This window comes from Myxocyprinus asiaticus, chromosome 19 (genome assembly GCF_019703515.2).
Source record: "Myxocyprinus asiaticus isolate MX2 ecotype Aquarium Trade chromosome 19, UBuf_Myxa_2, whole genome shotgun sequence".
Lineage (NCBI taxonomy): Eukaryota > Metazoa > Chordata > Actinopteri > Cypriniformes > Catostomidae > Myxocyprinus > Myxocyprinus asiaticus.
The window spans coordinates 43,717,273-43,731,691 of record NC_059362.1 but is presented as its reverse complement, the minus strand read 5'-3'; the positions used below and the strand labels follow the sequence as shown (position 1 = coordinate 43,731,691).

Below are 14,419 nucleotides of genomic sequence, written 5' to 3'. Positions count from 1 at the left end.
AACAAAAATACAAGCTGTACAATTTTGATTTTAAACTCTCTGGCACACTTGCTCCATAGACTTCCATTGTAAGTGCATTACTGTAAAGACAATTTGTGTTTGTTTTTGCAAATAGAGAAAGGATTCATATTTATTGTCCACGATACGCTTAACTTGCTTTGAACCCAGAACATTCTTTTGAATTATGAAAGATTACACAGCAAAATGGCAAAAAAACAAAATAATTATAATAAAAACATGTACTGTATATTTATACAAATACATGGATACTATTGATTCAACAGATAAATCAATTTAAAATAAAAATGAATAGATGTAAAAACTTACAAACAGCATGAAAATATTCCACTCGTAATGTTGGGAAAAATGTTGGGCGGGGCTTGAGCTGTGGTATAATTGGTTAATATTACTTATTGACTTAAGTGTGTTTTCTCTCTCTCCCAGAGCATCCCGAGCATTGTGCCCTCTATTTCATGTGTGGTGTGTGTGCTGGTCTGTTCCTCACACTCTTCGCGCTGGTCGTTCAGATCTCCTGTCGTACGGACTGTAAACCTCGTCATGCGGTCGCTAAGAAACGGCCGCGACCCGCGGACTCCGACAGTGACACCACTGACTCTGACTCAGACTGGGACACGGGTTCGGACCTCTCGGCCCGCCGACACCGCCGGTTTGAGCGCACGCTCAACACAAACGTCTTCATGTCGGCCGAGGAGCTGGAGCGAGCGCAACGACTGGAGGAGAGAGAGCGAATCATACGAGAGATCTGGATGAACGGACAGCCGGACGTCCCCGGCACTCGTAGCCTAAATCGCTACTATTAGAGCTCCGCCTCTGATTGGACAATTCCAGAAACAAAGCTGCTACTGGGAGTTGTAGTTTTCTGATAGCTAAAGAAGATGCATGTACCGCCATGTTTGGCATGAAAGTGCGCCTTTTCTTTGCAGTGGAAATAAGCTCTTCGTTACGACGAGCATTATGCGTAACCTTCAGTACGCTGAGGTGAAGGTCAAATGCTCTGACCTCCTCCACTTCTCTGGACTGAGGCTGAAGCTAAGGCTCATGGGAGATGTAATCCATTTAAAGACTGGCTCTGGGAGTCTGTAGGCAGCTCTTAAAGGTGTGTTAAGCTTTAAGCACTGTGATTGGTCCTTCACTGCGCCTGTCAAACAGTAAGGACATGTGCCCGGTTGCATAAAGCACCTTAAGTGTAATTTTCCCTTAAGATCACCCTAATGTTTCCCTTAAACTTAAAGGAGCAATATGTAATATATTTAATGTACTAAAGCATAAAATTATCATAATATGTTATCAGAGATTTAGGAAACATGCTAAGTTGAAATACTGGCTTCTCCGAAAAGAATGCTACAGCCAGTATATAATACTTTGAAATGTCCGTTCCGGGCCAGAATTTATTTTTGTGTTTTGGCCTGTGTGATCCCGCCCACTGCCCATTTCCCAATAGTTTTGACCCCCCTGGGTTGCCAGATTTGAAACAAGTTAGCGGGCAAACACAGCGCACTGCAACCATGGAAGCCAGCAGTACATCTAGCTAACATTGACAGAGTTATTAAAAAAATCCACATGAGCACTACCACCCCTGGAGTTCGTGAGTTCGAATTCCAGGGCATGCTGAGTGACTCCAGCCAGGTCTCCTAAGCAACCAAATTGGCCCGGTTGCTAGGGAGGGTAGTCACATGGGGTAACCTCCTCGTGGTCGCTATAATGTGGTTCGCTCTCGGTGGGGCGCGTGGTGAGTTGTGTGTGGATGGCGTGAAGCCTCCACACGCGCTATGTCTCAGCAGTAACGTGCTCAACACGCCACGTGATAAGATGCACGGGTTGACATCTCAGATGCGGAGGCAACTGAGATTCGTCCTCTGCCACCCGGATTGAGGTGAGTCACTACGCCACCACGAGGACCTAGAGTGCATTGGGAATTCCAAATTGGGGAGAAAAAGGAAGAAAAAAAATCCACATGAGTTGGTTTATAATTTGCAAACAATAAAAACATTGCAAACATATACATTAACTGATCAACATACAGTGTAAGGCTCGTCGCTTGCCATTGTCAGTTTGCTCGTTCCTGTTGCGTGTCCTCAACCTGGCAACCCACGTGAGTGGACTGCAGTACCCATTTTTAATGCTTGATGTCAATGTTACATATTGCTCCTTTAAGGGTGTTGCAAGAAATAACCCTTAAGTGTTACTTAAGGGTTTTTATGGGTAAAACGTCACAATCCCTTATGATCTCCCTTAAGTATTTATTTTTTACTTAAGTGTGCCCTTAAAAACCATTAAGTGTTGCATAAAGCCCCTTAACTGCCATTTTCCTAAGTATTTCCTAAGGTTAGGAAAACTTTACCTCAAGCATAGGTTAAAGGTTTATAAAAATGAATAAATAGCTACATTTATACAACCAATTGAAGAGTATAGTGTGCCAAGGTGAATTTTTCACAATAGGGAGAACCCAGTTTAGGCCATTTAAGCGATGAAAAACTGTTGCAGATGTTGCATGAGTACAGATTTGACGGTCATACAATATGAGAAATCGCGAACAAGCTGGAGGGCGATCTAATAGAAACACACACAAACCAGAAGTGCACCCAGTATCATCTGATCTCTGTATCTTTATAAACTGTACAAATGGATGAATTAAAATCATACCAAAAGTTCATTTGCGATATATCGCTAATTTTTATACATATCCTACACCCCTACTGATCACCACTAATATTCTTAATTTGGGATGGCAGTCAGTTCTCTGCACAGTTATACAAGCATCTTAACGTCTTGCACCTCTAATCCAACTCTTACCGGGCAGTCTTTCAAAGGTGTCTTTCTCAAAAAGCCGTAAAAGCAGAATCCTCCACTAATTGGTCTGCATGCGAAACTCAGGACGTTTACACAGGAAAATGTGTACACAAAAAAGTGTTTGAATCGATTAAATTCGAGGATTGTACCTCAGATACAAATGGAAATCCACCTGTGTATCCTCCAGAAAATGAGTCTGAAAAAAATATTCATGCAGTAATCGTAAACTTCTGTGACTGGTGCATACTGAAAAGTGCTGTGAAAACTAACAGGTGATACACGACAACGCCGTTTACGCGCTGCTTCAGAAGAGGTCGGACAATAATTTACACATGAATAATTATACAGAGAAACTTTAATAGTCATTAATATTAAAATAAAATCATAGTGTAAAGTTGAAGTATTTTCTATGTGGTAAAATTGCCCAAGTGTTGGTCGGGACATTTCCGATCTTCTGAAAGTTTGCAGAGACAGGCTGTGTCCATGGTAACAGTAGAGTTTTATTACAGTAAAACCTCACTCACTGTAGTAAATCCCTTAACGGTTTCCTTTACCTAAGAGAAGTGTCTGGGATTATATGCAACACCCTCAAGTCATTCCCTCAGATAAGGGGAAATTACACTTTAAGTGTACTTAAGGGAAAAACTTAAGGTGTTTTATGCAACGGGGCACTGCTTCTGTAGGGAGAGACACGGAACATTTAAGGTTCTAAGCATCACCAATTTATGTGCCTTCCAGTTTTCACCTAAAAAAAAAAAAAAAATACACACATACAGTGGACAAAAACAGTATTTGGACAAAATATGCAAACAAATGATGCTAGAGTTTTTCTCAGAAATAACTTCACTTTTCTGAGCCATTTTTGCTATGACTTTTAATCAACAGGTTTCAGGTGTTTTTAGCAGAATTGTAGCAGAACAACATGAACATGTTCCACTAATGTTTGACAGCTAGAAAGTGTCTGAATAGTTTTGTCTACATTTTATACAGTATCTATTGTTTTATCATTTCTTTGTTAAAATAAATGACACTTGTTTTAATTTGTTGTTATTTAATGCAATGACATTCAGACATTTTTGAGAGTGCCTTAGGTTTTTCAAATACTTTTTGGGTCTGCTGTATGTGTGTGTGTGTGTGTGTGTGTGTGTGTGTGTGTGTGTGTGTGTGTGTGTATACACTACCGGTCAAAAGTTTTGAAACACTTGACTGAAATGTTTCTCATGATCTTAAATATATTTTGATCTGAAGGCGTATGTTTAAATGTTTGAAATTAGTTTTGTAGACAAAAATATAATTGTGCCACCATATTAATTTATTTCATTATAAATCTAAAATTTAATTAAAATAAAAAAAGTTTTTGAAATTGATGACTTGGACCAAATAATAAAGAAAAGCAGCCAATAAGTGCCCAACATAGATGGGAACTCCTTCAATACTGTTTAAAAAGCATCCCAGGGTGATACCTCAAGAAGTTGGTTGAGAAAATGTCAAGAGTACATGTCTGCAAATTCTAGGCAAAGGGTGACTACTTTGAAGATGCTAAAATATAACACAGTTTTTGTTTAGTCACAACATAATTCCCATAGTTCCATTTATGTTATTCCATAGTTTTAATGACTTTACTATTATTCTAAAATGTGAAAAAAAAAATAAAAAAAAAAATAAAATTATAATAAATAAGTGTTTCAAAACTTTTGTTTATATATATATAAACAAAAAGGCATGCTGTAAAATCATCTCAGCCTTTATTGGATCTATTTTGATATTTAAATAGTATTTTTTGCAGATGTTACTGTTTTTGGATGAAATATTTTTATATTGTGGAAAAGCTAGCCTGATTGCTCAGGGATGCAATTCAAGTGTTTCTGTATAATGCTTCTATTCAAGTGAAGGAGCCCTTCAAGTGTTTCTAAATAGGCAACAGTAACCTCAAATAGGTTTTTTATAGGAACACATAATGCACAGCAGTGGTGTGCCTTAAACACACTCAATCAATCAATGACTTATTCACTGATCAATCAATCTATGCTCTTTAGCGTTTTTGTGATTAATGTGTTACGGACTATTTCTGTTACAGGACATGAGGGCTCAGAACCAATTAATCTGAATTTAGATGAGGCCTGAATTACATGATACCCTAATATTCACTCCTAAAAATAAAAGCCATTTAAGGGGTCCTTAGGTGTGAAAGCCCCTTCTTATCAAAAACACTTTTTTTTTTCTTTTTTTTTTGCTGTATAGTGTTCTTGAGTTGCTATATGGTTCTTTGGAGATTAAAAAAGTTATTGATGTTACATTATATGTAAGTTTGTCTGATCTGCCTTTTCTGGGTTCTTTAAAATACCAATACATATGGCTTTCTAAAGATTAAGAAGTTATTTGTGGAATTTAAAGGTGCACTTAGTAATTTTAGTGTTTATGTCGTCTTGGACTTTCACTGACATCTAGTGGAGGGGATGCTTCATCCTTTAAACGCAATAGTTTTACGTTACCGTAGTAGTAGTATTTGATGGTCATGTGATAATAACATGGCCGCCCCATGAGGGGACCCCTCTCCATGTAGAATAAAACAGCTTTTATAAAGTTACTGATATGACTGGAGTCTCTTCATTTTATGTGAGTGGTCATGATTTTATACAAGTGTTTTAAATTGACTAGGAGTCAAACTTTTTTAATGAGGACAAAATTAGTGAGTGCACCTTTAAAAGGTTCTCCTATGACATCAGACTATATATATTTTTCTAACTGGAACCTATTTTTAACAGTGTACGCCCCCACACAGATTGTTTTTGTAATCCCTTGGTAGGCTACTCAAAAGCAAGCCAAAAATATATATGTATTTGTGTATGTTGATTGTTTTGCACCCCAGCTCTTAAATACTGTTATGCAGATGTTTTAAGATGTCACAAACTTTTATTTTATTTTTTCAATGATTTTTCTGCATGGCTTTTATGTGAATATTTGCTCTTGTACAGAGCTGGACTTTTGGGAAATATATATATATATATATATATATATATATATATATATATATATATATATATATATATATATATAAGACAACATCAAACCTTTTTTTTATTATTGCAACCACTGCCTTACTAATCTGAGACCAACTGTTATTGTGCATTGAATAAACTGCATTAATCTACTGCATTTGTAAATTAAAGCCAGAAGCCTTCTATATAGGGGAATCTTCAAGCTTAGCCTAAAATAGAATAACGCTGCAGTCCCATAGACATTTTATTTGGCGGTACACTAGCGAAGACACAAGAGGTCGTTTTTGGAGGAGATGCTTCATTACGCTGAATAAACTGCTTTTGTGAGGAAACAGCTCATCATTTAATGAATTGACCACCTGTCCACTGATCTTCAACATGTTTTATAGTAAACAATTCTTTTAGAATAAATGATGTGTGGAATTTACAACGATAAAATTGCTGTTTGATAAGAGAGGACAGGCCGTGGCTAGAAGGTAACCCCATGGCAGCCTAAGTCTCGCGAGAGTCTCGTTCTCTGTTACTAAGGATAGATTTAAGGGTCATATTTAATGGTATGGCTAAGGTTAGGGGTAGGGGTAGATGTAGGGTTTCTGGAAGTAGGGACTCTAAATAAACACAAAAGACAGTGTCTGCATGGGCGCTTTAAGGTACCTGTGGGCCCATGAACTTGCTGGTCCGCTGAGGCCCCCTTCAATTTTTTTTTTACACAGACGCCTTTAACACTTGCATACTGTCACCGTGTCAACAACCGCGTCTTCCGGTGAAAGCGTTTAAACGAGCTCCTCCCGCTGGGTCCCATAGGAGTTGTAGGCCCCTAGGCTTCAGCCCGTGCGTTAATGCGGCTCTCGCGAGACTTTCGGTAACTCAGGGGTTACCTTCTAGACACGGCCGATAAGACGCGGACAATTTTGCGACAGGTAGGTGTCAGTTTACGGCTCTCCTCTATAATTTGTATGGTATCCGCAAACGGTGTCTTACTGTCGTTACACGCTAATTGAAAACGTGGAGGTTAAAGCCATCAAAAGCTGCATTGTTCTACATGTAGTAATACAATCTTTGTTGATGTCATTAATGTTGTAAAAGACAAATGCAATAAAAAATATGTTAGAAACGTATTGAGGAGGAATTATGTGCCATGTTCACCAGTGTTTTGGTCATCTAAATTTGAAAACAAAACAAAAAAGTCTGGACAATAACAAATACAATCTTTAGAAATAATAAAGTTGTTAAGCAGTTATTTGAGCGTTTTCATTAGGATATTGAAAACTTGTGTGAATTGTGTGGGGTTGCTGAAGAATCTGTAATAGACCTACATCTAGGATCTTTGGAACTTTGATACAGATTGAATTATCTGATGCCATTTTATTCTTTGTACAGGATACCATTGACTCTAAAAGTATTACCTTTTTTCTTATACAATTATTTATTTGGAAAATGTCACATCCATGTGAAGAATTTGACAAAAGCATAGCCAAAGTTAAACAATATGGCATTACTTTGAACAATATTAAAAATAAAAAAGTATAGAGAACTCACGAGGCACATCTTTCCTTTACTTTATTGTAATTTCAATGCTTAATTTTACACCTGGCTTAAACTTTTACTACTTTTTATTATTATTATTATTATTATTATTATTCACATTTGTGTATATGTTTGTATGAATCTTGTAAATGTATAAGCTTTAAAAAAAAAATAATAATAATAATAAAGAAAGAAAGAAAAACCTGTATTGTTTACATCACCATGACAACCGCTAGTGTTTTGTGGCGTCCATGGAGATAGACTTCCTCTGGGAAGAGCCGCAGTCTCACGAGACAACATCAACTTGTTAGAAATTAGCTTTTTATAATTTTAGATAAATTCAGATTAATGCATTAATTAGGAGTGATGTCTGTAAATCCAGGACACGGACTGCCTTTCCTGCCAGGCAATACATTTCGGGATTTAACGGTAAAATAAATAAATAAATAAATAAAAATCCTAATTTTAAATATCCTAGTAGGCTAATGCTGTTGCAAATGATCATTTATTTAATTTGATAGAAATTCTTCAAATCTATACATAATATATTCTAATAATTTATTGTTGTGTGTGTGTGTGTTTATATATATATAGTTGAAAATTAATCAGAAAATTCATTAAAAATAGTGCAGAAACATAATCAATTTGTTTATTTGTAAAGAACATTCTTCAAATCTATATTTTAGATATTCTATTAAATTATTGTTTTAAAATTAACCATACTAACCAATCATTCATTCATTTATTTTCAATTAATATTCTTGAGATGTATATTTCAGATATTCTAATTATTGTTTTTGTTTGTTTGTTTGTATTTGTTTGTTTTTTCATTTAGAAATCAGCTTATCACAGAGCTCAGACTCTTGATTTTAAGAACGGTTATGCTCTGCCCCGGCGGCCGGTGGTCGGTACCGGACAGGACCCGCTGTTGTCGGTTAACATCAGTCACTGCGAACGGAACCAGCTGATCAGCGACATCCCGAACCTGACATACGGTACCGACACACACCGCCACCCGCCGCTGAGTTACATTCCAGCACACGCTGCTTATGACAAGAAGGTGATCTGCTGTTAAAAATTATTTTTCCTATTTGGTATAATAACTTTAAAAAATGTCTCTGATGTAACTACGCAGACATACGGCAAAATAGTAAGAGCAGTATGCTAATATACTGTTATGCACTTACAGTGCATGGGGACCGACTGAAGCTTTAAAGCTTCAAAAAGGATCAGTAAAAGTAGTTCAAATGACTCTTGTTTTCTGAAGACATACGATAGCTTTGTTCGAGAAACAGACTGAAAATAGGTCCTTTTTTCACTGATAATCTTCAGTGGGCTGTTCATCGATTCAGCGAGTTGAACTCAAGAATCGGATCAGTGAGATTCGTGTATGAATTATTCAGACAGGCTTTGGAACTGAATGAACCGATTCACTGAAAAGATCCTTCACGAATCGGACAACAGTGAGGGCTAAGGTGAATATTATAATTTCGATCTGTTTCTCACACAAAGCTATTGTATGACTTTTGAAGATGAAATATAGTGTAACATTTAAATAGATAACTTTTATGATTTATGGTGCATGTGATTCCTTTTTGAAGCTTGAAAGATTTAGTCCCAATTCACTGTAATTGCATGGAGAACAACCATGGTTGATTGTATAAAAGTTGTTGGGGGGGGGGGGGGGTTGTATGGTGCCTTGGGCAAAACCCGCTTCAACACATCCCCAAAGTTGACCGGGGTTCTCACAATAAGTTGCTGGAATTTTGGCCCATTCCTCCAGACAGAACTGGTGTAACTGAGTCAGGTTTATAGGCCTCGTTGCTCGCACATGCTTTTTCAGTTCTGCCCACAAATTTTCTATCAGATTGAGGTCAGGGCTTTGTGATGGCCACTCCAATACCTTGACTTTGTTGTCCTTGAGCCATTTTGCAACAACTTTATAGGGATGCTTGGGGTCATTGTCCATTTGGAAGACCCATTTGCGACCAAGCTTTAACTTCCTGGCTGATGTCTTGAGATGTTGCTTCAATATATCCACATAATTTTCCTTCCTCGTGATGTCATCTATTTTGTGAAGTGCACCAGTCCCTCCTGCAGCAAAGCACCCCCACAACATGATGCTGCCACCCCCATGCTTAACAGTTGGGATGGTGTTCTTCGGCTTGCAAGCCTCACCGTTTTTCCTTCAAACATAACGATGGTCATTATGGCCAAACAGTTCAATTTTTGTTTCATCAGACAAGAGGACATTTCTCCAAAAAGTGAGATCTTTGTAAAAGTAAGACTCCATGTGCACTTGCAAACTGTAGTCTGGCTTTTTTATGCCAGTTTTGGAGCAGTGGCTTCTTCCTTGCTGAGTAGCCTTTCATGTCGATATAGGACTCGTTTTACTGTGGATATAGATACTTGTCTATCTGTTTCCTCCAGCATCTTCACAAGATCCTTTGCTATTGTTCTGGGATTGATTTGCACTTTTCGCACCAATCTACATTCGTCTTTAGGAGACAGAATGTGTCTCCTTCTTGAGCGGTATGATGGCTGTGTGGTCCCATGCTGTTTATACTTGCGTACTATTGTTTGTACAGATGCATGTGGTACCTTCAGGTGTTTGGAAACTGCTCCCAAGAATGAACCAGACTTGTGAAGGTCCAAAAAATGTTTTCTGAGGTCTTGGCTGATTTCTTTTGATTTTCCCATGATGTCAAGCAAAGAGGCACTGGGTTTGAAGGTAGGCCTTAAAATACATCCACAGGTACACCTCCAATTCAGTACACCTCCTATCAGAAGCTAATTGGCTAATTGTCTAAAGGCTTGACATAATTTTCTGGAATTTTCCAAGCTGCTTAATGGCACAGTTAACTTGGTGTACGTAAACTTCTGACCCACTGGAATTGTGATATAGTCAATTAAAAGTGAAACAGTCTGTCTGTAAACAATTGTTGGAAAAATTACTCATGTCTTGCACAAAGCAGATGTCCTAAATGACTTGCCAAAACTATTATTTGCTATTATATATATATATATATATATATATATATAAACTTAAAGGGAGGGTATTTCACCCTAAATTAAAATTTTCTTATCGGTTACTCACCCTCATACCATCCCAGATGTGTATGACTTTCTTTCTTTTGCAGAACACAAACAGAGATTTTTAGAAGAATATCTCAGCTCTGTAGGTCCATAAAGTGCAAGTGAATGGTGACCAGAACTTTGAAGGTCAAAAAAGCACATAAAGGCAGCATAAAAGTAAACCAAATGACTCCAGTGGTTAAATCTATATCTTCAGAAGTGATATGATAGGTGTGGGTGTGAAACCAACACGTTCTCACTCCAAAGACTGATGCTTGTGCAAAATCCCATCGCGTCAATCTACAGATGCCAAAAGCGCCCTCTGGCATCAGTTTGCAACATATCCGGCAAGTGCGTTCTTTTCAATGACCTTTGATGTCAACTGACTGACGCTATGGGCATTAGAATTTTAGTATCGTTTAATTATACGTTGGGGTACAATTTTGTCATCGTGACTTATGTTGGGGAAATTATTTTAATTTCATTTGAAATCTGCAAGATTTATTCACAGTGGATAATATTAATCTATTGTTTATCTGTCTGTACATATCCTGCACTGCTGAAGTGACGCGTTTCATTCTGGGTGTATTTCGAGTCTTACAATCATGTGGAGAAAAAACCTTAATGTAGGTTTTTAGTCACCAATCACGGTCACCCGGCATCCACCGTAACACACAAGTTTAGTTATAACACATTCAAAAATTGCCGCCTCAAGCGTTCTGACAAGGGTTTGACGTCAGAGGCTCTTGCATGTCACGGAGGAGGAATATTTTTACATTCAGTAAACTCTGCTGCTCACACAATGCCATCGTATGGTTTGGAATATTATTATTATAGTGCATTTTTAAAAATAAATGATAATGACTGTACGTCTTTTCTGTTGTTGAAAACTGGTTAGGTTTAGGCATAAATGTGCAGTTGGGCACTTAAAAATATCTCTAAATAGTGTAAAGTATATCAAATTATGTATATCAAAAGTGTCTCTTTCATGTTTTATATTGTTGATAATTGGTTAGGTTTAGAAATGGGGTTGGGTAAGAGGATCTAAAATATTATATATGATTATATAATGTAATATCACACTAATATATTTATAAGTATAATAAAACATTCAGGTTAAACACATAAAATAATTTTCAAAGATTGATAACTGACAACAAAATTTTCTCGTTGAAAACAATCGGGTTTCTCACCGCATCAATAAGAAGATGCCAGGGGGCACCTTTAGCGTCATCATGCAGACGCGGACGGCTTCTGCACAAGCGTCAAAATTGGACGCTTAGGGAAGGAGAACGGGTTGGTGAAACAGATTTTACTATAAATTCTCCTCCATGCCCAGTAGGTGGCAATATGCACAAAGAATGCGAATCGCCAAAAACAAAAGAAGAAGAATGTGAAAGTGAAAGTGGAGATTTATAGGAAAAAAGGACTTAAATATTGATCTGTTTCTCACCAACACCTATCACATCACTTTTGAAAATATAGATTTTACCACTGGAGTCTTATGGATTACTTTTATGCTGCCTTTATATGCTTTTTGGAACTTCAAAGTTCTGGCCACCATTCACTTGCATTATATGGACCTACAGAGCTGAGATTTTCTTCTAAAAGTCTTCGTTTGTGTTCAGCAGAAGAAAGAAAGTCATACACATCTGGGATGGCATGAGCATGAGTAAATGATGAGAGAATTTTCAGTTTTTGGGTGAACTATCCCTTTAAATTGTGCTTACAGTGAGGCACTTACAATGGAAGCGAATGGGGCCAGCCCAAATATGTTAACTGTTTGCAAACTGTTTCAGTATTGCCACAAGATGTAAAGATTATACATTATACGATTTTGGTGTGATAAAATCACTTACGGACCTTATCAGGGTAAAGTTATATCCAATATTACAACTTCGTTGCCTTGACGGCACAACGGCGGTAAACCCTGTAAGCAATTTTATCATACTAAAACCATGTAAACACATATAATGTTTACTTCTTGTGACTATACTTTTGAAACAATTAGCAATCAAAATAATTTTCAGTAGTAATCAACATTATGCTACAAATGCGTACCTCTGACCTTTACCCTTTGGCCTACAGGTGCTGCGTTTCTATGGCTACTTCCAGCAAGAAGTCTTGCACTCCCCAGAGGAGAACTTCCGCGTTCGTCCAGTGGTGATATATTATTACCTGGAGGACGACAGCATGTGCGTGATCGAGCCTCCGGTGGAAAACTCTGGAATTCCGCAAGGAAAACTGATAAAACGGCAGAGATTCACTAAAAACCAGCACGGAGAGTTTTACAACTGGAAAGACCTCAATCTCAGCATGGACATGAATTTGTATGGAACAGTGTATAGGATAACACACTGCGATCCCTTTACACAGGTACACACACTATACTCGATTCTGAAATATATGTACTTATAAAGCTACACACTCAAAGACTGAATTTGATGAATGAACTAAAATTAATCTTTTTATGCCTGCCTATTATTGTGAGATAATCTATTTTGGATAAACCCGCCCATAAACAGCACGTTGAAATAAAAGTGTGGTTGGGCACTTTAAATGTCAATCAGATGGTCTCTTCCTGTCTTAGTGGGCAGTTTTTGGCCTGAATAAGCTGCAGTATGGACCAGACATTATGCCTTAGTCAAAGGTCTGGCTATTTCTGATGGGTCTAGGTTGACTGAGTATGTGTGTATGTGTGCGTAGGACTTCATGGAGAGTCAGGGGATTGTCCTGAATGAACCAGAGCCCATTCCCAGTGACCCGTACACCACCCGCCGCACTCAGACACAACAAACCCATACCACACCCTATGACCATAATCATCAGCTGGAACGTTTTCTCACCAAAGATCGACAGGTAAAAACACACACACACATAATCCTCTGTTCTCATACCCTTATTAATTAATGCTGTTCACCCGTACACATATTAATTCTTTCTCTTTCAATATTTCTTGCTGTTTTGAATTGTATGTGGAGGTGCTGCGGTTCTTCGCACTGTGGGATGACTCGGACTCTCTCTTCAGGGAGAAACGATCTGTGACGCTGCATTATTATCTGGTGGATAATTCTATAGAGATCTGTGAACATCAAGAGCCCAACAGCGGACGGGACCCGTTCCCAGTGGTGCTCCGCAGACAGAGAGTTCCTAAACACATCAAACCAACCTGCGGTGAGACCTCCCTCAAACACACATACATACACACACACACACACGTTGTTGGTACTCCTATAATTATGAGGACTCTCCATAGACATAATGGTTTTTATACAGTATGAACTATATATTCTATTCCCTAACCCTAACCCTCATAGAAACCTTTTGGCATATTAACATTTAAAAAAAAACATTGATTAGTATGTTTTTTAAGCCGTTTGAATAACGAGGACACTAAGGGTATCCTCATAAATCACATGTAAAGCATAGTACCCTTGTAACACACACACATACACACACACTGGTTTCCATGTTTTATGGGGACTTTCCATAGACAAAATAATTTTTATACTGTACAAACTATAGATTCTATCCCCTAACTCTAACCCTAAACCTAACCCTCACAGAAACCTTTTTTACATTTTTACATTTTCAAAAAACATCATTTAATTGCCATTTCCCTTGTGAGGACCACCCAAAAGTTCCACACAACCAGAAATGTCCTCAGAGAACAGGTTGATTCTCAATACTTGGTCCTCACAAGTATAGCAAAACCTGTACACACACACACACACACACACACAAACACACACATACTATGTTTTTATATCATTATGAGGACTCTCCATAGACTTCCATGCATTTTATGGATTTTATACAGATCTAACGATCATTTCTATCCCCTAACCCTAACTCCACCCCTAAACCTAACCCTCACAGAAACCTTTTTGCATTTTTACATTTGAAAAACAAACATAGTTTAGTATGTTTAAAAAGCCATTTCCCTCATGGGGACTGCTGGCTTTTCCCCACAAGGTAGGTTTTCTCAGGTTTTACTATCCTTGTCA

General features: G+C 37.8%; 1 protein-coding gene across 4 annotated transcripts in view; it reads left to right on the top strand.

Annotated features, from left to right (window-relative positions):
• The window catches only part of LOC127409656 (protein eva-1 homolog A-like), a 78,540-nt gene that overhangs the window by 55,885 nt on the left and 8,236 nt on the right, over window positions 1-14,419 (top strand). For 3 of the 4 annotated variants that reach the window (XM_051644371.1, XM_051644370.1, XM_051644372.1), the window contains one exon: window positions 445-6,928. In XM_051644371.1, the coding sequence (XP_051500331.1) occupies window positions 445-821 (377 nt within the window). In that variant the 3' untranslated portion in view covers window positions 822-6,928. Of the gene's footprint in view, window positions 1-444; window positions 7,767-8,172; window positions 8,398-12,500; window positions 12,789-13,118; window positions 13,272-13,393; window positions 13,587-14,419 lie in introns of those variants that run through there. The other variant, XM_051644369.1, reaches the window with a different exon arrangement.